This window comes from Plectropomus leopardus, chromosome 16 (genome assembly GCF_026936395.1).
Source record: "Plectropomus leopardus strain MGB_pleo_1.0 chromosome 16, ASM2693639v1, whole genome shotgun sequence".
Lineage (NCBI taxonomy): Eukaryota > Metazoa > Chordata > Actinopteri > Perciformes > Serranidae > Plectropomus > Plectropomus leopardus.
The window spans coordinates 2,951,102-2,978,931 of NC_142191.1; the positions used below are offsets into that span (position 1 = coordinate 2,951,102).

Below are 27,830 nucleotides of genomic sequence, written 5' to 3' on the forward strand. Positions count from 1 at the left end.
AAGCCATCTCAGTCGACTAAGGGTCTCCGACTGATGATTCGGATTTCCGTCTTTAAGGGGCAGCCCTTCAGAGTGTCCTGTCAGTCACTGAAACATGCTCCTTTAAAGCCTAAATTCCCAATCCACAATGGCCTCAGTGTTTACACTGTTATGAAACTGAAACATATTTGATTATGAATGAAGGAGCTATTTTGAGATATTGGTATTATAAAAATAAAACATTTCATTCTATAAGTGTTGCAAACTGTAAAACTGTCTCTGCGGATGTTTATGTTCAACTATAACTGCATTTCCACAGTAGACTTATTCACTACAAATTGAGCAGGAGAGGAAATGTGCTGCAGTACATTACTGCTTTTGTTCTTTCCTATTACTATTACATAAACTGCCTGTGTTCACACAAACAGCCCACTTTATGTGACATATCAGTCGCTATCGCAGAACAATCTCTTCCCCAGCGTTATCTATCCCCTGGCTTCTTCACAGTCAATAAACTCGCCGATGAGTCTCAGCACTCCAAAGTCACTTTCTATCTTTTTACATATTTTCATTTTAGTGAGTTACAAGTAAAGCCCATTATTGTTTAAACATATTTTCAACCAGACCTAATGGGAGTGGTCTTATTGTTTCAATGCAGACTGAGAAACTGAGGAAGCAGTAAATTTAATTCAACTTAACATTTCACCAGGAGGAAAAATAGCACATAAATTCCCATCTAGCCACACTGAGTTGAACTTTTACACCCCAATAGTTTCACTGAATCCATCTATATCTCCATGAAATCCCCACAAGGGTTTGCACCTTTCCACTTTTTTAAATTCATTCTTAGCAAAGCTGTACATCAGTATTTATTTCTGGTTAAAGAGGCCAGAAGTATTCACTAATATAAATTGAACTATCCTAAAGCAATAGCAGAGACTTAACCTTTGGGTGCTGAAATTTAGCAGCAATTCACAGCAGCCCCCTCAACCACTTAATCCTCATACACAGAGATTTACATAGCCCACTTGGATGCTTGCGCAGACACACAGCAAGCCTCTCTAGAATACACCGTATGCAACGCATGTGCACGCACGCGCACACACACACACACACACACACACACACACACACACACACACACACACACACACACACACACACACACACACACACACAGCTGCCACGTGCTGGGCTAACATGTCCTGAGGATACAGAACATCCAAAGGATAGCAACACTGCTGAGCCCAAACAAAATCATCCAGACCATTAAATGAGGCGTGACTCAGGAATCGTGCGTAATTTCTCTTGATGGTGTCTCAACGTGTTTTAAAGTCATTTATATAACGACAGCGATGATTCACAGAGGAGGCAAGCCGAAATGGAGCAGAAAAAGAGCATATTGACTCTGTTGAGCGTCCCACGAATTATGTCCCCAAATGTACAGTGGGGCAGTTAGCAGAAGGTCAGCGTCATGATGTAAGCTCTTGAGGTCAGCCATTTGACACCGCAGCACCAACAAAGTGAAAAAATACAAGTGTTTCTCTTGGATTCAATAAGCTTTATATCAGCAGTGCACAGCTGTAAAAATGTAATTACAATATTTATCTCTGTGCTGCACTAACACTAACCACCAACACTCAAATTATACTCATATTACAACCTTAACCCTATTATGTCCTAACTTAAAAAAAGCAATGCAACAATTTATTTTTTTGTTCCATTTTTTTCCTTAGGGCTATAATAACAAAATCAATGTTTATATATATATATATATTTTTTTTTTTTTTACAGACCCCATAGTTTTTTTTTTAATACAAGCCTCTACCAAATGGTTGAGATGGCTGCTCATGGTAATGGTAAAACAGAGAGAAGAACCACGGAATAAGCAGTATTACCGGTACTTGTATTATTTACACGCAGGGATTTCAACAGTACTTTGAAAACACTTAAGAAATGGTGAAAAATCATACTGCTATAATTTGTTTAATTAAATATATATTAAAATAACATTACATATTTGTACTTTTTTAATTTCCCAAAAAATGTAAATATATTATCAAAGCATAACTATTTTTACCATTAAAAGCATAGCTTTGGACAGTAAAAAAAATCATATATCATTTCAACATATATGTTGGATAACATTAAATGTATCGCTAAAAAACAATGAATGATCAGAATTTTTTTTTTTTTTTTTAAATGTTAGTTTAAATAGTACATTTTAATTACATTAGCTTAGCTAAAAAAAATATGTAATGCCTAAATCTCTTCAGCAATGCCCCTGAAACTACCATGTTCAAAAAAATATATACCTAACTTTACAAAATCCTCCCTCAGAAAGCCCTCATGTCATGACTTTTTTGCGACATCTAGTGGATTTTTTTTTATCATCACATACCTAAAATGAATGGTAAAGGTGGCTCAGTGAGGTTGAGTTCAGTTTTTCACAAAAATTTACTCATTAAAAACACCACATAATTCTTGGGCATTTGTGTGCATGAATTTGTGTACATCTGCAGGCGAAGCAAGGGGAGAATCATCTGCTTATGTCAACGCAGCTCATGTGACACCTTTAGGTGACAAACAGGACAAATATATATGGTGCCGTCTATGTGTCTGCCCCTTAAGAGGTGAAAATGAACAAGGAAAACATTTTTAAAAAGCATTAAGGTGGAGGAAAAGTGCAAAGGAAAGATGAGAAAGTTCCCACAATAAAAGCCCCTAGTCAGCTGTCACAGAGCAAACTTTCCGCCGCTTCTCAAAGAAGTCTTCAAGCACGTGTTTGGAGAAGCCAGGTGGCTTTGCTCAAACCGTAGGATCACTGAGATGGAGATTAAGGAATCGCTGGAATACTCCACCAGCCAGGGATGTCCTCTGTGATTAGAGAGGATTTGATGGCAGCACTGCCACTGCAGATACCAAATCATCACTTTCTGGCTGTTCACTAGGTGATTTCATTCAAAATGACTTGCAGTACTATGTAGCAATGTAATTTTAGCACTGGTTACCCCAGTGGGAATCTGACTCCTAACCATTAAAAAACTGGTCCCAATCTTTGTGTGCCACCATCTAGAAATCCTGCAGGTATCTGTGGATTTCAGCCACTTATTGCTGATTACGCTAAACTGCTGAAAACTTGTCAGATGAAATGAAGGGGAGGCAGAGAGGAGAGGAGGAACCCATTAGTTTACAAGGTAGAAGGTCAAAATACCTTAGCTGAGGAGGTTATTTTTTAGCATGATTGCAGGAGTGTGTAATTGTGATGCCAATCTTCAGGATTTAGAAGAAAATTAAAACCACATCTTTCACCACTTTGGAGACTTTAAATGCAGCAATTTACATAAATGTGATCGAGATCTGAGGCTCCATTGTTGGCAAAAAATACCGCTCTGTGATGTAGCCAGCTATCACCATACAATAATGGAAATGTCGATTCTGCCAAATAAATCGATCTGTGGAGTATTAAAGAGGCATTTCACTGTTGGAAGGAAGGCCTTTTAATAAAACTAGGATGTCCATGCAGCAGAAAGATGCAGGGTCTCCTACACATTCATTTATTTGTGGCGGCCCGCCACAACTAGATTTTTGGAGCTGGACTGTTAATTAGACGTGTTACTGTAATATAAATGCACGTTTGATTATTTATAGCGCACTTGCGGCAGAGACACTGCAGCAGAACTCGCATTGAAAATGAAACTTAAGGGTTCGTTCTGCTGCATTCAGATGCCTTACACAAGCATTTAAACCGTTGAAACCTGAAGAAATGTGTTTGATGCAGCTATGCCCTGCACAAAGAAAGGAGAAAATTTATAAATTAAAAAAAAAAACAAGGGAAATGTCGAGCTCTAATTATATAATTATAGATTTATTATTTAATATCATTTTAGCAACGTTTCTTTCCAGCTAATTTTCTTGTTGTGATTGTTGTTGTTGTTGTTTTTAACTTTTTTTTTTTCAGGGTTAATCTTTAATCTAAGTTACAAAAGTTACTTCTTATATCTTTGTAGAAACATCATGCTAATTTTTGGTCCATTTCTTCAGTTGCTCATTGCCTTTATCCCATATTATTGAAAGAAATGAAACCAGGTTGTTTAGATTTCATAGGGTAAAAGACAAAGAAAAATAATCAATTTGTATCAGCCATCTGTGATTTTGAGGTGCACTGTCCCTTTAAGCATAAAGCTTAGACTACTATCAGAGACAATGTAGCGAAAAAATGATTAAGAAGAGACACTTTTAACTGGATATATGGCTTTGTCATTTCCTTTAGTACCACAGGTGTTACATCACATGTATAACTATGATTAAGGTCACTTAACAAATCATCAAAGTTCGATATTTGTTGCATTTTGAGGTAACTCACTGCAAAAATGACGCCATGACCAGCCGCAATGTCTTAACCCCCTCTGACCTGTTGCACATTACCACCAGCTCTGCTTTCTGATTTCTTACTTATCATGTAGTTTAAGGAGTGCAGTCACAGGTCGCCATCATCCTCTATCCTCCTTCCCTCCAGAGACGGACTAATCAATAAAACTCTGAGAAACAACGTTAACCACAACATGCATCATGTTACTAATAGCAGTGGGCTCATAATATACAGGTGATAAAACATCCATCTACTGCCATGATTATGAGATTTAAAGAGTGTACGCAATTGCACACCAGACATGCAGCAGATTCATGTTTTCTTCCCTTCTCATGAAATATTTTGATCATAATAATAACAAAATATGGCATGAAAAAAACCCTGCAAATCTGGCATCTGTAGCATGTGATAATTGGTGACTGTACAGTGACTGCTATAATAAACTGTGATTTAACAGCTGTAAAAAGCCATTACCCCCTCTCATTTTTTCCCTCTCAGATTTGGAGGGTGCGGATAGGATTGGATGTTACAAAAGCAAGCTAAAAAAATGCTGCAGGGTCTGCAGTTTTGCAAATGAAGACAGTCAAAAAAAAAAGTCTCTGGGGAAGTCTAATCACTTTCATTCTGCATCTCTGAAGAATCAAGTTAAACAGAGGAGAGCCGCCACGAAGGCGACAGAAAGTGATGCCAAGCTGGTGATGTGATAATGGATGGCTCTCACCTTGAGGTCATTAAATAATTATCTTGTCGTAGGTTTAAGGGCTCATGTTTAAAATTCCATCACTCTGGTCTACAGCTGTTTGTACGGAGAGCCCTTTGAAGAATTCTCTTGAAATATGTACATTGTGGGATCTGTATGTGTGGAAGAACATCTTATAGATCTATTATTCAAGTTTGTTTGTGGCTTTGAAAGTGGGATAAAGTGTGTTTCTTGTAGAGTGTGTGTCACTGAATATGAGGGCTTTTGGATTATAAGGGCATTAAATGTTAACCTGTTTGGGTAATGTGTTAATCAGTGATACTAAACTTACGGCCCACGGGCCAGATCTGGCCCCCCTTAGGGTGCCAGGTGGTCCCTCAACCATTTTCTAATTCAAGAAAAGTCCTAAAATCCTAGAAATGTTTTGATATCCCAGCAATGTCCTAGAAATTTCCTAAAGTCATAAACATCATAAAATCCTAGAAATCTCCTATTAGCCTAGAAATGTCCTAAAATCCTAGAAACATCAAAAAATCAGAGTATTGTACTAAAATCACAGAAACGTCCTAAAATCCTAGAAATGTCAGGAATTCCTGGAAACTTGCTAAAATCCTACAAACACGTAAAAATCTAAGGAACATCCTAAAATCCTTAAGACATCCTGAAATATGAGAAATGTACGACAATCCTAATATATTCCAAAAATCCCAGAAACATCCTAAAATCCTAGAAAAGTCCTAAAACCCTTGAAATGTCCTATAGTCCTAGAAAAGTCCTAAAATCCTAGAAACATGTATGCAGCTGCTGCGACTGGCCCCTGGCCTCCTGTCATTTTGCAAAAGTGGCCCCAAGGTAAAGCAGGTTGAGTATCCCTGGTGTAAATAATGACTTTCTAAATATCTAAATCAATATTTGATGTAATAGGGCTCTCTCCATGTTGGGTCTACAGGGCTTCGAGCCATTAAGTGCTAAACTAAGGCTTCCAAGTGCCTGCGTGTCTTTTGTAATCCATAAAAAGAGACTAAAAGAAAGAAAGCCTTGTTTCCAATTTTGCTGTGAGAAAAGTCTTCCTTTCTGTCCTCTTCTTCATTTTCCGCCTCTTGTGCCCTTTCCTGTTTTTTTCCCTCTCACTGGGCTTTACTGGAACAAATCATTAGTAACACATACTGCTGTTTTTCTCTGGGTGAGCCAGGCTAATTTTGACACCCTCATTATGCCTTCTCTCTCTCTCTGCTTCCCTTTTCCTCTCCCTCAAACACACTTCCTCTGTCTTACAGCCCTGACCTCCCTCCTTCCCTAGCCGCCGCACACTGGGTCGTGCAATTCATCACTGTAAAAGCTGCCTCGGTCTCAGGAGGAGCCTGGAGTGAAGGCCCTGCTGGGCCGGGGTCGAACTGTGGCCACAGGCCCGTCTCTGTCCAAAGATGTCTAACTCTGGGCCTGATCAGAGGTCTGCTATCCTGCCAGGAGCCTGCTGAAACTGGCAGCTCGAACTGGCTTGTTTGTTCCTGCCTTCCATGTTCCCAAATTTGTGCTACTTGATGTCTTGTCTCTTTATGCGTTTTCCAATATTTTCTGTCTCTCCTTGCTCCCATCTCGGACCGGTGCTGAGCATGCTTGGAGCCGACTGCAGTGCATAACAGGAGGAGAAAAAGAAGGAGGGAGGGAAGCAGATGCTTGTGACAGTGTGGGGGCTGTAATGAGGGTCCCTACGATGGAGAAACAATCAGTAAGGCCTGAACACACAGCCCACTCGCGCACACACGCACAAAACAGCGAGGGAGTAATGGGCTGGCAAAGGCCCGGGGCCAGTCGAACTCACACGCACATGTTCACCACACACTACATGGTGAATAACGAAGAAGGGAGACCACCACCATCACTGTCAACCACTCACTGAGCAAAATGAAACCAGCCAGAGGTATATCACCCACACCATTTGTGTAAAATATTCATTTTGAGTAAACAAACACCCAGCCTGGCTCAGGTGAATCAGCTCAGTATGAAGCTACAGTAACAGCGAAGAGGGGGGAGGATTTTCTGGCACTCTCAGCCGTTCTTGCTTATGCCAGGACGGCACATATGACATCCCAGTGTGTTCCCCAAGCCTGCCTCTAATATGCACGCAAAGCCCTTCAAAAGCATTACCCCGCCGATGGGAGATACTTTTATTGTGGTGGACGTTTCAGTGAGAAGGAGGTTCGATTCACCAAAGCGAGGGCGCGGAGGAGGGAAAAACAAATGGTACTTGCCGAGTGTGGGGTTCACGTTGCCACGCAGACATTTCAAGAAGTGGGGCAGAGGAGCGAGTGCGTGTTGAGGAGAACGAGGTTTGAAAATAGCCTGGGATAAAACAGAGACAGCACTGCTGCTTATGTGCACACACACGGTGCTGCAAAAAAAAAAATGCAAAAAGAAAACATTAACAGAGACGCATACATAAATACACAGACGACGCAAATAGAATCTAAAGTCTAAATCAGCTGGGCAGTTCCAGCCGAGGAAGACTGATTACAATTGATTATGTCACCACAGGAAGTGGTAAGTCTTTATCTGTCCCCTTTTAAGGCCGACAGATCAATCCACTGGGCTTGATTTGGTTAAGATAGCTGTCAAGCCGAGGAAAAACTAACAGCGAGGGAGATGTTAATAAAATGATATACATAAAAGACCTCTGCAGCGTAATGTTGTGTCTGATGTGATTCAGCACTCAACGCTGCAGCATCGTGACCTTTGGAAATTCCTCATTATATCGAGGCTGTGCTTTTTAGCTACAGTGATTAACATTTTAAATATGGGGTGAAAAGTAATAACCTGCCTCTTTTCTCATGTAGAGATAAACTGTGCTTAAGACAAAGATAAGACAGGGTCTTGAACCCTTTTCTTGTTTTTATATTTTTAAAAAGTTGTCAAGACACTAACTGAGGCTGAGGGATCACGATGGCGCCGCACATAAAGTCTGTGTGCGCGCGCGTGTGTGACAGCTTATGACTCATATCAGGGATCTCGAGACTGACAGCAGTCACTTTGCATTACGTTTACAGTTACAGTGATGCATTTGACCCTGGTGTTTATCCTAGCCTCTCGCCCACAGACGCGAACAGACAGTGACACAGTTACAGCCGCATACACAGACTCACAAAAAAAAAGAAATAATAAAAAATACACACACACTTTCACTATTACACATTTTCCTGTTCCCTGCTTGACGCTTGGGATAGAATTTGAAACGGTGGGTCCGTGGACGATCAGCCCTCTGCTGTAATTGGGTCCCTTGTCACCCAGCAAATTCATGTCAGCACTGGTCACATGGGATACTAATCTAAATGGCATCAGTGTCCTACTTTGTGTGTGTGAGTGTATGTGGGAGAGAGAGAGAGGAGAGAGAGAGACAGAGAGAGAGGGAACTAGAGAAATAAAAGGTGCGGTAACTTTGAGAGGCAAAGTGAGAGGATACTTGTAAATTGTGTGTAGGGCTGTCACCGCAACAGAGCTGCACTCCAGCTGTGAATCTGACAACTGAACATGCCATCTGGTTCAACTTGTTTCCTTTAGTTTTTACAAGGTAAGTGTAGATGGTGTGGACATAGAACAACCAATTTCCTACTGCTTATTTTGTTCATTTTCCTCACTAAAATGTAACAACAAGGAGACATTTGAAACAACCCATCAATCAAAGTTTTTGAAAAATGGAAACTCTACGTAACAAAGAAGGAAACTGGGCACCGTTAAAATTTAATCATGTGCAAAATAATACACTTCAAATAACCTGTTGAACAGCCAAGGTGTGGAGAGATGTAACTGCAAGCAAAAATAGTCGTATTTCAAAGTCAGAGTGAGTAATAAATGCGCTGTGCCTTAAACTCTCACATTTATCACTGTCTTTTTTTCAACCAGATAATCATTGGGTAAACATACTGCAGCAGTGTATAACAGGCTGTGTGTATTCCTGTGTTTAAAAGCGAGTTCTTAGCTCTAAAAGAGTGTTTTAAATCTAAAGCGACGTCAAATTCTAAATTGGTCAGGGTTGCATGTTTGTATGGTGTGAGGAGAAATCTGCAGGTTAGAAAAATATGGTTGATTGATGTCAACAAAACAACAGTAGTCTGTCCCAACACAGCTGCCAAAGCAGTGCTGAGAACCCGCAGTGTTAGCTCGGGCCCCAAAGTCCTCCTTCTATGTTGCGAGAGCCGTCCACTGACTCTCTGTACAGAGAACATATGAACAAGGTGATGATCTCGGAGTGCAGAGAGGCAGGAGGATAAGGACTTACTACAGTATGTCAGAGTGTTTTTATGTGAAACTAATCAACAACCCTTGAGCAAATCAGAATTACATATTCATCCAGGCCATTGTATAATGAATATAAATGATGACCTTTTGAGAGCTGGCTTTTTTTCATGTCATGTTTCCTCAAGTAGGTGGAAGATGAGCCACTTGGGTGGAATTATGACTCAAATGTGAAACTAGTGAATTGTGGTTTTTTTTTTTATTTTTTAAAAAAAAAAAAAAAGGTAATGTGCATTTACATCATGGAAAAGATGATGGGAGGGAGACAGCAGGGAGTAGAGGGCCATACTAAACAAATTTTTAAAAAATTAGGCAGTTGTCGGTTTGTCACATCAATTACTTTTAATGGACGATATATATATTGTTAATTTAAGAGCATTTTATGTCACTGATATGATGATAACAGAATATTAATCCACTCATGATTATTCTGCTCATTCTTCCCACTTTAAAATACAATGTGCATTTAAAATAGTTATATAAACTACTGTTAGTAGAGTTTAATAAAATAATGTTACACTTTTAAATAAAGTTAAGTATAAAGTTAAATAAAGCACTGTTGTCGTAAAGTTAAAAAAAAATGCTAGAATTAAATCAAAGTGGAACCCATGGTGCTTTTATTTTGAAGGATGGAAGCAGATGTGTGGATGTTTTTGCTGCTGCTTTTTGTGTGTTTGTCTGTGAGAGCCTTAGACCCGTAGAAGAGAGAGGGAAAAACGAAACGCCAAAGCGAGTTACATCCCGGGTGCTAAAAGACCAACGAGACAATTTACACTCACTGTTCATCGCTGAGTAATTTTATACATCGCACATGAAACAAGCCATGATGCATCAAGTATATTCTGCCAACACAAAGAAAGGCTCTATCTGTGATCCATACTCGACCAAGATCAAGCAGCCTATTGTTTATGATTCATGGCACCTGTCCATACTTCAGACAGCAGTTACATGATCAAAGTGCTGCCTTGATGGCTCCTATAGAGGCAGGTGGGAAAATCTGTAAGCTATGGCTCTAAACTCTGAGAAGCAAGTTAGTACAATCTACCGTGAAAGTCTGCGAGCCGACCATCTGCGGGGGGCTAAGTGATGAACTAGGAAGCTGCTGACACAATAATTGCAGGCATCTCGCAATGAGGCTGAGAAAAAGGAATAAAAAAAGGCGTGTGAAGCAAATGTGGCAGAAAGACAGGATGGACAGAGAGAAAGAGAGGCAGAAACTTTGAGTCAGAGGTTGATAATTATCAGGAGGGGAACATTAAGCACTGAGTATGTACTCGGCTTTAAAACGCCGTGCTAACACAGTGTTTGGTCAGACGTCAGGAGCATGACATGCGTCATTCCCAGTTTGTGAGTGTGTTTGAGCTTCCAAGATGGGATAAACACTCTCAGTAATGCGAGTACCAGAAAATTATGCAATGACTGTACAGTCATGTCAAACTAATTTGTTTACCTTCCAACAAAGAAGACTCTGTCGGGCTGCTTAATCCTATTTCTGGTGGCAGGGCAAAAAGAAGGCACTGAAGTACTGCAGACTGCAGGGTGGCGGACTCAATTGTCTAATCCCACCCATGTCCGTTACTTCTTCCTTTCTTCGTTAACAACAAAAGGATTCTGTGTGGGTCTTAAACAACCAACCTTGCTCTAAAGAAACGGCTGTAAAACGATGAATACACTTAATACTAACAGAATTTGATCCATTGGGTCCAATAAAATTTTAAGGTTTCACTAAAAGTGAAATATTTCATTGCCATTCATGTGTGTAGGCACTAAAAAGGAAGCTGGGCAGAGGTCATCAGCTGGAGGACGAATCTACCAGCACTTAATTGGCACAAAACATGACAGCCCAGGAAAACAAAACTTTTCCAATATATGCCCTTAGTGAGAAACTTAAACTGGAATGAATGGGGCACCATCTGTGAACAAAATAGTTCTAGTAATACACCCATGGGTCCAACACACCCTTCACCATGCATTTAAATGGTGAATGAACTGCACTTAATAAAGTGATTTTCCTTCTTCACCGACTGGAGCCTTAACAATTTGCCACTCATTGTCCTATTCACACACACACACACACACACTTTGTCTTTGGTCACTTTTGGGGAAATACAAAGACTTACATTCAGTGCTTAATTTGTAAAGTAGGATGTCCTGGAACAAAAAAAAAAGGACTGAACAGGTGCTTGCTGTAAACTAACAAACTAAACAAACCTAAGCAACACTGTCTTCACAAATAGAGATTTATTAATCAGAGTACTCTGTTCACCCAAAATCAGCGGGAGGAGACACATGGAAACACCTGATGACAGTCTGTAGCTCTTGCTTTCTCATGTAACTTTGGGGAGGTGGGAGGTTAAGCCCTGCTAACATTCATTTTCTGGAACTTCCCTGAACTATAACCACCACTTGCCTTATACTAAGCTAACCCTATCCTAATATCTACTTTTTTCAAATTGAGGTGTCCCCTAAGGTAACACAACACAAAGAAACACAAACTAGCTTAACCATCAGGAGGCTCAGTGTCTTTTTGAAGACACTGAACGACCTATGAACCAGTCGAGCCAGAGATCGAACCACCAGCAGTCAATGGACCACCCACTCTACATCCTGAGCCTCAGCCGCCTAATCAGCATCACTGTGGATATGATTGTAGCATGCATTTTCAAGGGCAAAGTTACAACTATCAAAAATTACAACGCAGAGTTTGTGGCAATATGACAGGGCTTTACTCCAAAACTTTGAGTACACCAAAGCTGGCTAAAATACTCATTTGTTACTTGTTTTAAATTACTGGAATAAAAAGTTCTAAATTTCTTTTGACCACAGATGTGTTTAAATTGTACATTTCCACATATTTCACGCACATGAACCAAGTTTCTCATCATGAGGAGGAGGGGATGGTGAGTGGCCTGACATCCGGATTAGTCGGGTTCCACTGTTCGAGATGGGGCTAGGGCTTACCCTAACTGGGCATTTTTTAGTGACAAGTCTGGGTGTTTCTAGTCATGCTTGTCACAACAAAAGCAGGTATTTTAAGCCAACAACAAGACCTTTTCGTAAGCCTAAACTGTCTTAACCCAAACCTAACCAAATGTTTCTTTTGCTTAAAGAACCTGGATTTCTAAATGCTATATCAAATGCAACTGGACTTGCTTGAGTTTCTTGAAGACATTTTACCTTTTCAGTTCACACATTTCAGTTGCGAGAACTGTTTTGTCATCAACTGCTTCCAAGGTCAAAGACAGAATTTAAGTCTCAACATTTAAGCATTCAGAATCAACAAGACCTCAAAGCGCTTCCTCTTTCTTGGAATAGACGCCTCTGAACTCAGGTGTGTCTCAGTATACCGAGTGGGAGTGGACTGCCTATTCACATTGGTAATAAAAATGTCAGAGGTAATTGCCTTTGAAATGCCTGCACCTGATGAAAACCATCAGTTTCATCTGATGGAGTCTGCGGACGTCTTGGCCCCCCTCATAGGAGCATATTCCCTAGGTGAGTGCCCTTCAGACGCAACACTGGGCTTGTCTGCTAAGAGCCCTTTAATGGTAAAAAATTAATGGCTGCAAGCTATCAAACAGTGCAATTTTCATTTCTAGCTCCAAGGGCCGAACCGTCTCAACCCACAACCTTCTGATAAGTGACCTCGCTATGGCAACTGAACTCGATGAATGACGTGCCTGCCCTCTGGGTTAACCTATACCTTCTAATCGTGAGACCAGATTCTAGCAATTACTTGAAAAGGGTCAGTGTGACCCATGTAAAAGTGTTAGAAGGTGTCCATCAGTAAGTATTGCCAAATATCAAGTCTATCAAAGCCTGGCACTTGTTGAAATGCAGCCAGAGAAACAGTGAGCGACCTCTGATTTGAGAAGAATACAAACAGGGGCTGGTAGAACCAGTGCCCCTCGTTTCTGATGAAGTACCCTCCTGTAAGTGCTGTACAGAGGAAAGCTTTATTCTTTGTAGTCTGCTTTGAGTGGTTGAGCTCCACACTGGTGATGACTACCTATCAGCATCACTGCTGGGAGACAAAGAAAAACGAGGAAGAGAAGGGGAGTGCAACAACCACAACAGACCAATAGAATGAGACCAACTCACCTTTCCTTTTGATCCATGCACATCAAAATTATGTATTGTATGTACTCGCTGGTGCAATTGAGTAGAGAGGATGCTGTCTGCCAATGACAAATTACTTCTATTTGTGTGGCCTTTCAAAACTGAAGTATAGATTTAAACTCACCATCCTGACATTGTGTACTTGTTTGCACACAGTGATAACAAAGCAAAGATCATTCCTTTACTAGGTTACCAGATCAAAAATACAGTGACATGTAAGAAAGATGATGAAAGAGACATGCACAAATGAAAGACCAAAAAGAAATATAACAGCAACAAAAGGAAAACAGGTGCGCACGCTGCTCTTACTCAAGACATGTATCTGCCCAAAACCCTAAAGTTGAGGGCGAGGCGTTGGAGGTATTGATTGGGTGATTTGTATGTGTTGCCGCGGCTCCTGAAATGTGTCTAGGAACATGTGTTGATGGATGTGTCTGTGGCCGGGCTCTCAGCCTGTGAGGGCCAGGGTAGGTGCTGGGAACGCTCTGACAGCCTCAAGGTTACCCGCCTGGCACCAAAACAGATGGATGCCCCTCATCGTAACTGTCTGTAATGTGTTCAACTCAATCATTCCCTCCCTCTCCATACAACATCTCTCTCATTCACTCACTGAGGCAGTTTGCAGAAAGTCTGAGAGGAGATGTATCCAGAGACAGGAGGCATGTTTTTTTATCAATCCAACAGAACTTCCACATCTTCTTGATGCAACTACTAGATTATGAGGTTGCTAATAATTATGTTTCTTGGCTAATATTATAGTAGTGGCAGTAGCATAAGTTAAAATGTGACTGCTTAATTTCCACACACAAGGCGAAAAGTTTGGTCTTATTCTGATGTCTATGTGTTGAGTAGGGCTGGGTATCAGTACTTGATGCCCATAAAATATCTACCAGTTTTTTTTTGGAGCTCTTCCCCCTTGCCAAAAGTGTTTTGCTAAGCTAGGCTAAATACATCCTATTTAGGCATGTGTACATGAAATTGATACCTTTTATCTCATTCTCAGAACCAAAGTAAAAAAAAATGTTTATTTGAAATTGTGTTTTGTTAAATGCTCCACTGTGTTTACTAGCTGGTTGCTAACTTTGTATGCCATCTAGTGTTGGGAAGGTAGTGAGCAGTTGGGTTATCAGAGCATTTCTGCTGAAAACAGCTGCCTGCTACCATGAAGCCACACAAGCAGCTCGCGTCACATTCTACATTTGGTTTGATGCTATTCTGCTCATTGACAGTTAGTGGCATTAATGCATGAAAAAAACACAGCAACAAAGGGAATGAAGAAAAACACTTGCTACTATACACGGATGTAAATAAACAGCAACCTCCACTGCTGATAAATTAAGCCAATGCAGAAGTGGCAAGAACTGTGGTTCCTCAAATGGCCACTTGAGGCTGGCTCCAAAACATGAGTCAATCTCCATAGACCCCCATGTTAGAATGTCAAACAGCAAAAATAAACATGTTTACAAGCTGTTTACAAAAAAAGTTTGTCTCTAAACCTAATTTCCGCTTTTATGACAACAGCATGGAGGATGAATTTTTATATAACTCACTTGATTAAATTAGTCCATATGGTCAAGACCATTCATATGCGAGTCAGTCATTTGATCCATTGTTAATATGAAAATATAACATAAAAATACTGAAACATGAGGCAGTCAACTACCAAGAAATAACCCTGCAGTAAGACTGATGGTTCAGAAATTCAGCAATATATTCACATACAAAAATAAAAATAAATGATCCAAATATATAAAACAAATAGCATTTCTTCAACACGCCCATTTATTGACACTCATGTGGAGAAACATCTCCTACTTTCCTCCTCCATCTTTTTTGTACCCGTTTTACATTCTCTTTCTTCTTGCCCTACGGCATTTAGGCTCCACAGCACTGCGTATATCCAATTATACCGCGGCTCTGAGCACGCCGGTGACACATCGATTGACACAAGCGACATCCACTCTTATCACAGTGACATGATGCAGTGCTGGGCAAGCATCATTAGCCTGATCAGCCAATGGTGGGGCAGCTCGTTAGACCCCCAAGGGCTGGACATGCAGCTCTGGTTCGAATACAGATATCATAAGACAAGGAGGGGGAGTGATAAAGTGATGGAGAGAGGAAGAGCGATTATAAACCTTGGAGGGACAACTTTATGTCTGTGCACTCTTGTGTATGTATGCGTTTCGGGCAATTCCACCGGGTTGATGCAGGGCAATTACACTTTTCCTCAAGCAACACAACAACAGGAGCAGCTTCCTCAAAGCAGCAAACCTCCATCATCCACAACATGTTCCTTTGTGATGATACTACAGGCAGCTGTCACATCTTTAAGTGGCTGTTTAAGCCACATGATTATGTGACGTGTCATATTCGCCTACAACAAAAAGAGTGAGATCAATTGAAAAAGTGTGCTTTTGGGATAGGTTGTGCCCTGAGGACAAACCATTCTCTATGGATCTCTTTTGGCCCATTTCTGATCTACCTGTGGTATTTATAGGCAAATGTTCTCATATTTCTTTGCTCCACTTTTAAGCCCTCTTTTGCCAAAAGGTACTTTCGCCTACTGTATGAGGACTTTCTATAAGCTCTTGAAAGAAGGAAAGCACTTCATGTCTATTTCTCTGTTTATTGCTCTCCTTTGCCGATTAATCTTTATATATCAATAAGAGCTGTACCAAATGTTTTTTTTTTCCACTTCAAAAGCTTCTACTGAGGCTTTCAAATGAAACTTCAAATGTCTTTCACTATATTTTATTATATACAACAGATTCAGATTCATTATAAAAGGCGCTGTTTACAACATCACATCTGTGCCACTCTATTTCCATTGCATATGTACTTTAAGTTATGTTAGATTAAGAGTTCGTAGAAGTTCACTGAAGCAAATTCAATAACATGATCATTCCATGAATTAGCCTCAAGAGCCATCACCACAGAGCAAGAACAAGTTGTGACAAGGGAAAACCATCGATCAGCTGCTTAAGTAATGCATTCCTTAATCAAATCTGAATATGGATGTACTATTGGACTGATGTAAATAAAGGGGGCAGCTATTCAAAAGATTGACTGCATAGTAACATGATTTGGCCATCATTGACTGTTCTGGTGAAATGACTGCAAAAGTTACTACATTTGGTACGTTGATTGTGTAAAAACACATTTTGCTGAATAAATAATTTTGAATCAAGTGATTCCTCACATTAAACAACTAAAGCTGCTTTCAAATGTAACCAGGCAGAAAGTGGCTGATAGTAGCCGCCAATAAAATGTCATTTTAGTGGATGAAAGCAGGATGGTAAAATTTGGTGAGGCTGCCAGAGAAAAACGGCAACAGTAACAGTCAAGAGCATTGACATTCAGAGTTAAAATATTATACTTTTTGCCATCCTGGAATTCAGATGTAATTTACAACCAGATGTTACGTAGCTCCTTCACACAAGAAGACGGCACAGGCCATCTGGCCAATTACTGGAAATTATTTGAATAATTGGGCAAAATAATAAACAGGTTATTGTTTTGTAAACATGAATGTTTCGGTATACCTTCCTGCTATTCAGTCAGACCATTTGTCTGCTTTCCCCTGCTGTCCAGAAGGTGTTGTACATCTTTCATCCACCTGACTTCCTGTGACCGCAGCATCAAGCCTCATTTAAACTGCCTTTGCTTATGAAAATACATCTGTTTCAAACGTTGTAAATGTCGCCGTTCTCTTACTTACATAGTTCTTTATGTTGGCATAGAAACAGCCATTAGATGACAGCAGAGCTCAAAGTAAAAGGTTTCAGACAACAACAGACAAGGCGACAGTATATAATGTACCTTTTCAAAAAGGAAGCATTGTAGATGGTGGAGGTCTGTGGGGAAGATATACACACATCCTGACATGTGGACTACATATTATTAAATATTATTATATATTACCCTTCTGTTCCATTCGACCATTACTTGAATTTCTTAGTCATCTCCTAAAGTTGTATCTTGTTTTAACTACACTTCACTGCCTCCAGGATCTGTGATGGTACTGTCCAGTTTCCTCAGAATCTGTAAGCTCTCAAAAAATGTGCACAAATATGGATGAAATGAATGCAAAGTTTGGACAGAAAGCTCTGTCCATCCCAGTCTCTGTATGCTACATTGAACATAAATGAGCCATAAGACCTCCTTTATTTCATGGCCTATCTTTAATGAAAATGTTAATTTGCTGCAAGACCACGTTGTTAATACAAGTGTGTGTCTTCCTCATTCACAGCCACCACTGAAATCTAACTCTACAAATACTGTAATACTACTCATATAAATGCAGCCTCATCTTTATCTGCAATTGTGCAGAAATACCAAGTTTAAACAGAATATTAAAAAAAATGTAATCTAATATATTTTGCCTCCAGTGTCTGAAAAAGTTGTCCATGCATTACAATCTAAAGTTGCCACCTCTACATCTGCATCCAGCTGAAACCAAGCCAAGCTCCATCATTCCTGAGGTCTGCTTCATCGCCAACTAACCCGCGCTCAACACCTGTTGGCCAGTCCCAGCCAGCTCGGGCCACTTAGTCCCATTTACAGAGACAACAGGTTGAATTATTCAATGCTCCAATGAATACTCCTTCAGTATTCATGAGCAGGCCTATAGATACCAGCATTGTGTGTGTGTGTCTGTTCTCATTTGCGTGTTTATTCTAAAACCTTCACTCAGCACTGACGTCATGTCAAAGTGAATAGCGCCATTGTATAGCTACCTTTTTTCCCTCCCTGTCTGGGTTTAATACTGTGGAGCAGACGCATCAGTCAATAGAGGAAAAATGCTGTTATTATTGTTGATTTTCAACTGAGTAGAACACTGTGGGCCAGAGGAAATGCAGCTTCTTCCTCAACCCTGCACATCTTTTGTCCTTTTCCTTTTCTCTCCTCCTAAGCACGCCAACAAAGAAATGACTACGAGGCGAATGCCATGATTATTTTCTTTTAAATAGTGAAGGAAGCAATGCCGCTGCTGTGTCATTTATGTAAGCAGTTAGCCAGATATGGTTACAGCCCTGCGAGCGCGCCTTGAGAAGTGAATTAAGGACACTGGGCTGAGCCAGAGCAGAGGGTTGCTTGGGATCAATACAATGGCAGAGAAATTCATCATTAAATCTATCTAAGCAATTACTGTTGTCAGCATGAAACTGACGAACAGCGTTCTGCTGCCTGTCTCCAGCTCCCCTCTTTCTCTCGGTTTGTTTACCATGTTCCTGACTGTGGAACAATGCAGCGACCTTTGCAGAGATAATTCTATTACGTAAGTTGAGTAATTGCTCTGGATGTGGAAGAGGAGTGTCCGCCGCTCTTCTTGCTTGGCCCACAGCTCCTGTGTCCTTGGATTTAAATGAAAATATGCGGTATTCATAGAACCTGACAGGGAGAGGTCCCGCTCAGAAAACAGAGGGGAGAGGAGGGGAGAGAAAAGACGGAGAGAAAAAAAGGGGGGATGGATATGAGACGACAGGGAGATGGAGATGAGCATGACAAAAGCAGTGAGCCAGAACCAAGCAGGATGAAAATGCTATAAAAAGAGTTCATCCCTCCACCCCCGCCACAGCCCTTTTTTTTAAGCAGAGCCGGGCACAACATGTACCTCCAGACTGTCCAAGAGGCTCTGAAAAAGGCCTGTATGGTGCAAAGAGCCCTGCAAATTTCCTTTGTGTCTTGTTCCCATAAGTAAAGGTGCACGGTGACAGAGCGTGGGCTGCAGGGGTACACAAGAATAAATGGAAGGAGTGTAGATAGTTCTTGCCTGCTGAGGTTTTATTTCTCTCCTCGCCACCTAGAGCCCTGTTGGCTACAATGGAGATGCATGGGGAGGGCACGGAGGCTCGACGCTAACAATCGGCGCAGATGAAACTGCAAGAGGCTCCACTGGCAGAAATGTTCACTTCACTTTGTTCAAGTTTCTTCATTTGGACAATGGGTAGAGACGGAGTCAGAGAAGCAGACAATTACTGATATTTGCTGCCAGCTATCAGAGAGGGAGAGAGGAATGAAGGGAGAAGCTCCACTCCCACATTGTTAATTAAAAACTCTTTCTCAGCACTGTGCTCACTGAATAAAAGGCAGTCGTACAAAAACACACATGCGAATACAAGGCGGGGACCGTGTTCACCGTTTTCATTTTTATCAAGCTGCTTCCATCGGACAATAAAACTGTTGGCAATATGATTGCATTGTGCTGCATTAGATTTCTTACATTGTTTAGGAGATCGCACAATATTCTCTCTATGATCCATAACTATAGAAATTGGATGGGCTGTGTGTTTGTACTGCGGGATAGATAAAGAGAGAGAGAGAAGTACAAGAGGCAAAGCAGTGGAGGAAAATAACCGGAAAGCTGATTTCATGCTCGGGGGATTGCATCTCATTTTCTCCCAGCGCGGAGGGACAGTGTGCGGTCCTGCTTATGCATTTACTGCCACCTGGTGGCGTGTTACTGCACCACTGAGCTTGCAGGTTGTCATCAGAGTCAACATCAGAAGATTGGGTCAATCCGAGAGAAGTAAACTAGACCTCTTATCTCGGGCAGACGGTGTCGTGGACTTGTGTGTGCACTTTCTGAAATGTAAACTCCAGTGAAGCAAACTGGCTGTTTGTCTGACTTTACCTCTTTATCCTTTTGGCTTCTCCACTGTGTTTATTCTCTTATTTCTGGCACAGGAAATGAAAAGAAACAGCTTGAAAGAAAAAGAAAATCAACTACAAAATTCCCATTTAGGGCAATGCCGCTCTGTTAAGGATGCTATTATACGCTTGGACAGTCCAGTCAATATTAGTCAACATCTTTCTCCAAAAACAGCAACAGGAGACTTAAACCTGCACTGTCAAGGGATGTTAAATAAGTTACTATCTGAGCCCTGGTGTTAAAAGGAGAAATATGTCTGTGGTGATATGAAATCAATGAAAGCTCCCTGTATGTCATCCCAGGCAGCACCAGGAGGTAAATTAATGAGGGCTTCTCATCACTAATTAACACATAAATACACATCACCAAGTGAGAGTTGGAGTCGATTACTTGCCCTGCATGGACACAATTACGTCAGATGATCTTGCACAGTCAGAGGAGAAAAAGAGGAGAGTGAGAAGGTGAAGTGAAAAAAGAAAAAAAGAGAAAGAAAATTGGGATTTGAGAGAGATGAAGTCATACACAGCGGCCGGGTCTAACATCAGAAAGGTCTGGATGATTAGGGGATGCCAGCGCTCACAGAGAGCAGCTCTCCTAACAGCCTCCACCACCTCATTAGTCTGGCCCAGCAGCAGTATGCCCCGACTATTAGCCGCTAAATGAAAGACCGCCAACCGTGATTACTGAGGGGAAGTCCCCTGTCGTCATGGGGATAAGAGATCCCTACACACACACACAGACATGCACGCACATACACAAACTCACACTTCGACTTCTATGATAGCTATTTGAAGGGCATTTATGAAAAGGCGATTGAGGCAGAAGTGGATATTTTACACATCATCAGTCACAGCCGTTCACTCCGCAGCCAAAAACGTGAAAACTCCGGACATCAAGCATTTGTTACGACAAATTGCCTGCATTGCAGCAAAAAAAAAAAAACACCCTCAACAATTGCCAGCATCTCTCTGTTGCTTCATTTAAAGATCACATGAAGCTCTCAGCTCCACTTTCATGCAGCAAATGTGACAAAGGCTTAATAAGCACGAGTGAAACAGCCTCAGAGTCCTTGAGTCAAGGATATGGTACTTGTGTGTATATATGTGTGTGTGTTTGTAGCTTTTATTAGTGTGAAATGACCGTGTGTTATCATAATAATGTGTGTTTTTATGCACTTCTATACACAGGATTTGGTTATGTGATAAATGTGAAATATGGCTGTTGTGTACAGTTGTGTGTGCATGGTGTTGACTGAATACATGTATGTTTAAGGACCTCTCCTACGATTATTGTTGCATGTCCAGAGAGTCAGGGACATGCAAGAGACCAAATTGGTGCAGCAGCAGCTGAGATATCCTGACTTTTACGTCCTCATATAGGTGAAGGTGAAAAAAAAGAATGCTATACTTCTCATAAGGCAACTTGACTTTTGTAAGACTGTTAAATGCTAATGTTCATGCTCTATTACAAAAGAGACTTTCTGCTGACAGAAAAAATGTTGGCATTATACATTTCTGCAAACTAAAGACATGTTCCATTTTTATGTTATTATGGAGCAGATATGTTCAAATCTATGTTTTTTACAACACTGTGGTTTAAGCACAAAGAACACTTGGTTATGAGTATTAAAAAGATCATGTTTTGGGTTCAAATGCATGGTTTCAGGAGCAATCTGCTCTGAAAAAAAGCAATGTTTTGGTTAAAACAACTGCTTTTCATGGCACCATCACGGGTTGTGATGGGTTGCTATAAAATATCCATGTCTGGTGCCTAAAAAACAGATGGAAAAACAGAGACAGGTCACTACAAAACACTCAATTTGGTCCCTAAAAAGCCAGTCGAAAACAGAGATGGGTTGCTAAAACACAACACTGCTTGAAGTCTTAACAGCTGCTGAAATAAAGCAACACATTTTTTTCAAAACAGCCACATTTGGGGCATGAGCTGATGATAAATACTACAAAAACTCGCTACAAAACACCCATGTGTGGTGCCTAAACAGCTGCTGCAAAAACAGCAACAGGTCAATGCAGAACATAACATTTTGTGGCTAAAAAACAACTGGAAAACAGTGACAAGTTGCTACAAAACACTGATATTTCGAGCCTAAAAAGCCCCTGGCAAAAACAATGGGTTGCAATGAAACACCCACATTTCATGCCTTCAAATCTGCTGGAAAACCAGTGCCAAGTTGTTGAAAAACAACCAAGCTACTGAAACCACAACAAAGACTGGTTTTGTTGTTTACTGGTCTCTAACAGTGGTCTCCAGTGGAAACAGGCAAATGCCATCTATTCGTGGTTTGCATAAATATACAATGCCAACATTTTTGTTGGCCAACTGGTCTGCTATTCAGAGCCATGAGATGCATTGTTAAAGTTTTTCCCATGGTGTTAGTACTTCTTGTGCTTTGACTTTGACATGTAAAAATCACTGGAGTGCTCCTTCAACACACATGCAGAGCGAGAAAAGGTAAATCTTAAGCCTAGTGGTACTCACGATCGTTGCAGTGAGTCCCGGAGTAAGACGTCATAGAACAGTCACAAGTGAAGTTCTCCCACTGCTGGATACACACACCCATGTTGGCACACGAGTCCTCCTGGCAGGTTGTACTTGGGCCTGAGAAAGAGGCGGGAGGGAGAAAAGAAAGAAAAAAAGAGATACCACAGGAGCACAGTCAAACAACAATAAGAGCTACTGCTGAGCCTAAACAATGCAGGACCCATGCAGAAGAAATGCACTCTAGAGAGAGATAGATATACTACAGCATGTGGGCCTAGAAGAAAGAACAAGGAGCAAACAGTGCCACCACAGGAAGCCTGACCTGGAGTACAACACGCTTAAAAAACAGTCTGGGGAATCCTGTTTCATGCTGGGTGAAGCAGCAACCATAGTGGCAAGCCGAAGCAGAGGCGCCACAGGATCAGCAGCACGCTTCTCAAGCAGCAGGAGCATCAGCATTTCCTCTGAGCTAATTGCTGTAAAAACTGCTGTACAGGATGCTACGCTGGTTTGGTTGTAATCTGCGTTTACGGCATGCAATTGTACCACGAGTGGGCTGATGTGATGACACTGTCCCTTCATTTCCTTCTTTTTGGAGAGTGTGTGCAGGTGGACGAGCATGCGATTGTTATCATTCCAACGAGTAATTATTTACAAAGAAAAGTTTTATCAGAGTAAAACTTAGAAACGCTGCATTCCCTCCGTGAACAAGCAAGACAAGACATGAAAAAATAACCTTTTAATGAAAGACTCATGGATAAAAACTCCGTTCAACAGTACCCATTTGAAAGAAATGGCATTAACGTGGCCCTAGCAATTTTCCTTCCTAACATCTCTTTCATTGTGAGAATACACTGTGAACACTAGACACACTAGACAGACAGGATTCATGAAGAGCAGAGGAGAAAAGAAAGAAAAAAGAGCACTTGAGAACACGTAGTGCATATCCTCGTGTATGCACTTCAGTCAGACAGGAGTTGAGGAGGGTATTCAAAGTCAAACTGGATGTGTGTTTGCTATTCGTCTACACCACACATAGCTCTCACCTTTGAATACTTATACCGAGAGGGAATGCAGATAAGGACAAGCGCACAGCATAGATAACGAGATAAACAATTCCCCTGTCGGAGTCTAGACAGACATGGGGCGGGGGGACCTTGACAGAAACCCCTCTAATAACCACATTGGAAACAAACAAAAGTAAATAAATTAAATAAACAGTCCAGAAAAAAATGGCAGACAAATGCAAGTAAACGGTGTCAATTGTCTTGCGCAAGACAATGTGAAGAAGACATTTGAAGTGAACAAGTTTGCCAGCTGAAAGTGCATTTACTGTGTAATGTACGGTGATGGTCGTCGACCAGGCGTCCTCCGCACTGTGTGCATACGTGTGCATGGCATCAATCTCATGTTTGCATGCACACGACGGTGCTCGTTTGTCAGTGTGAGGAATGAAGGATTTGGCTGCGGTTTGAGTGTTGCAGCGGGAGGTCGCTCACTCTCTGAAAAACACTCTCAGCTGGGTAAAGTAGCAAACATGATAGGTTTTTTGAAAAAGAGAGAGGGGGCACTGATAAATCAGCAGAACGCTGACGGTGTTTAGATGTGTGTTGACAGCCTCTTTCTGCTGTTGGTGCCAGCCTGTAATGTGTCACAACTGGCATTTCCATAGACAAACACACTACTTCCACAAATTGTCTGTGACTGTTTTCAGATGCTGCTTTTAGACTTTCTGGCTGCCTTATATTTAAAGTGTACAAACATCACTTATCCTACCTCATTTGTTTAGTCTCTTTAATTAAACTGTGTACTCTCTGCAACTCTTTGCAACTATTATCACCTCACCTGGTAGTTAGCATGAAAGAAAACATCCTGCAAGACCATTTATATAACTGTAAAAGAGAACGCCCAGGAAGAGTCCTAAAACCCCAAAACTGGCTAACTTTTTGGTACTCGTGGTTCCCTGGTCTCAAAGTCAATGGGTTTTTTGAATGGGTTTTTGGTTGGATGTCTTAAATAAGGTTTGTGGTTAACATAAGTTTTAGAGACTTTTAGTTTTTGTTCGACGTCATAATATGTGTGGCTTCATTAACACTGCAGCAGTGCTACAGTATGAAAATACAGTTTTTATTTTTGTGTCATGCCCTATCTGGGCCATCCCACATGGGATTATAAGACACCATCACAATTCAAAGCATGAGTCATCTTCTGGTTTTACAGATATCAACAAAAGAAAAATAAGTTACACTAAATAAATTAGGTTAAAAAGTAATATATGACCAGTTTTCTTGCAAAACTTGAACTGTTAAAAAATACATTTTACAAATCTACAGTTTATTTTGATAAAGATCTAATTTCTCATCTCCCATGCTTTATCCAGATAATGAGCTTACAGAAATGTTTCATATGTAAATAACCACTTTAATCTTTGTGCATCATACATATATACTAAATCAATATCTGTTTTTATGTTACTAAAGAAACATTTGTCCAGTTCCAAATCAAAAGGGCAGTAATAAACAAAATTTAAGTAATTTTCTATATCAGCTAAACAACACATATGACAAATCTGCGGTTCTTTTTCTAAATTCACAATACTAATCAGACCTTAATTATTTATTTTTGTTTTCCTCTGGCTGCTCAATCAGTTGATTTGTCTATCAGTGTCTTCTCTCTCTCTCTTAACCATTTCATGAGTTTTCTTTCAGAGAGCGAGTCACCTCCACAGCACCAAGGGAACATTATTGCCATGGCGACACCCACAATGCATTGCACACAGCAGACTTTCAGGCGAGCAGGCCTCAGAGAGGCTGAGTTTAACCCTCTACCTTGCAGGTCGGCTTTGGTGAAACCAACTTTGTTAGCGCAGAAAGAAAAATAACAAACAGAACAGAGCAGAGCGGAAAACAAGAGTAAAGGTTAGTGAGGGACCAGCATTGTTAGCGTTTGTAAAACTTGTACAAAAGTTTGTCACCTTGGCAGAGGTGTTGTTGGTTTGTTAGTGCGGGTTGAGCTCTTAAAAAAGGTCCTACAGAGCGGCATCTTTATTGCAAAACAAGATTTTTAAGTATGTTTGTGGCTTTGAAAACCATGGCCAACTGTCCTCATCAGAAAAGTCTCAGTGCAGCATTTTATATTAATCTTCTGCTGCCCTCTAGAGGTCATATGCAGAGGCTTGCACCATACACAAGGAACATCATGTATTTGTGCACATTATGTTTTAATTGGAAAAAGTAATGATACAGAATATCTAATCTAAATGGAAACAGCCTCAAGCCTAATCTGATTGACTTGTTATTAAAATAAAGACAATAAAGAGACAAAAAATTAATTATTGTGTCTCCACAAATGCCACAACACCAGCAGCATATTTGTATTCTAAAAAAGAAAGATAGTTAGTGTAAAATTGAGGTTTAGGGAACTGAAGAGGAGAAAATAAAGAAGATAGGTGAGTGCTTGAAAGCAAGAAGAAACTTGCAATGTGAGGAATTTTAAACAAATTCACATTTTCTTAATATCCTACAACTTTTAGTTTCATTTTCTACCATAATCTGGGTAAACAGGGTTTCTAAATGTGTTATTCAGCTTTTACTACCTCCAGTTATCTTAAAATATACTGATGCAACATAAAAAGTTAACAAGCCAAGAAATTGAAAAGACAAATCTGAAGTTTTTTTCCCCATGATGTGACAAATGCCTGGCAAAGGAAAAGAAAATAGGTAGGATTAACGATGCCAGCGCATGGCTTTAAGGGCTACTGAAGAGGCTTCTAATTAGACTGATAAATCTCACACGGCAGGTCATGATTCTTCTACGCTACAGGCCATCTGTACCTTCACAGCCTCGCTCAATCTGCCCGCTGCGGAAAAGGGCGTCGTTGATGAGATCTGGCAGGCGGCCGTTGAGATCAACTGAGGCCAAGCAGCCCTGGAAGCCTTCCCGTGAAACCACCAGTTTAGGGAGGTTCTGGTACATGTTGGGTCCCAGACCTCCAACAAACAGGTCACCTGAAGGGAGAGAACATGTGTGTATGCGTATGTCAGCGGGTTTAACTTTAATAAACTTACTTAAGAGACAGAGACAAACAGACAGAGAGAGAGAGATGATTAAAAGTTTTTTTAAAATAGAAAAAAAAAGTCCATGTTGCTAAATTTCAAGTACTTTTCTTATTACTTGTGACTTCTAACTTCTTCCCGTGTTTTTGAAAGAAAGTGAATTTGCTCAAGTTTCAAAGTGTTACAGAATAAATTATAAAACATAAGAATATCTCTCAAAATTAAAAACCAGTCCCCTTGCTCTGAAGGACAAGTTGGATGACTTTAAACAGATCTTGGCTCCCTTCAGTGCCTTTTTGGAAGAATTCCACACCATACAGACATCCCCAGAGGGATTGGACTAAAGTCGCATAATTATTTCTTACTTAATCCAACCACCCTACACCGCCCCACCCCCCTTTTTCCCTCACTTCTATTCATTAATGCAAAAAAGACAGTATTTTACTGTAAATTTTATACAGATTTAATACTTTCTTAAAGTATTAAAGTAAAGTATAAAGTATTTCCTAAGGAAGCTGACTCAGTATAAAACCCAGTGTAGTGTGTTTAGTGTACGTTCAGTGGTAAAACCGAGTCAAACTGTGAGGGTGCGACACAAAAGCTGAAGTGATGGCGGCAAAACTTGATACTGACCTAGGCCTATAAGAAAATTAACTGAAAATTAGCACCAAAAAAAAGTTTTTTCAAAAAACCTCAAAATTATGATATATGGAGATTATTCCTTGGTGTAACACAATTATAATTGTAATAATTATAAGACTAGTTTTTATTCTTCCCTTCTTTTGAATAATTTTCATTCAATTTTCATCATTCTCTCTCAACTATTTTTCGAGTCATTTTGCTGTCATTTTTTACTAATTCATGCCAAGTTTGCTCAAGTTTTAAAGGTTTAACTGCTTGTGAGAGGTTTCTGATCACAGCACAAGAAAACTGATTATCCAGGTTTCAGAGGGTTAAATCAATGAGAAAACAATGACTTAACAATGTTTTTGTTTGGGTTTGTTTTGTTTTTTTTTTGGAGGGCGGGGGGTTCGACACTGCATGTTACTGTGATTTTAATAATGTATTGTACAGCAATAGTGTATCAATACACGCCTTTTATGGCATTATATATCCATTATCCATGTTAAATGGCCGACTTAATGGCGTAGGCCGTTA

General features: G+C 40.4%; 1 protein-coding gene across 10 annotated transcripts in view; it reads right to left on the reverse strand.

Annotated features, from left to right (window-relative positions):
* Nucleotides 1–27,830, reverse strand: part of nrxn3b (neurexin 3b) — a 407,716-nt gene that overhangs the window by 202,693 nt on the left and 177,193 nt on the right. For 7 of the 10 annotated variants that reach the window (XM_088089476.1, XM_088089477.1, XM_088089474.1 and 4 more), the window contains 3 exons: nt 26,451–26,624; nt 25,446–25,472; nt 22,615–22,734 (listed from right to left, as the gene is read on the reverse strand). In XM_088089476.1, the coding sequence (XP_087945602.1) occupies nt 22,615–22,734; nt 25,446–25,472; nt 26,451–26,624 (321 nt within the window). The remainder of the gene's footprint in view (nt 1–22,614; nt 22,735–25,445; nt 25,473–26,450; nt 26,625–27,830) is intronic. The other 3 variants (XM_088089475.1, XM_088089472.1, XM_088089479.1) reach the window with 1 other exon arrangement.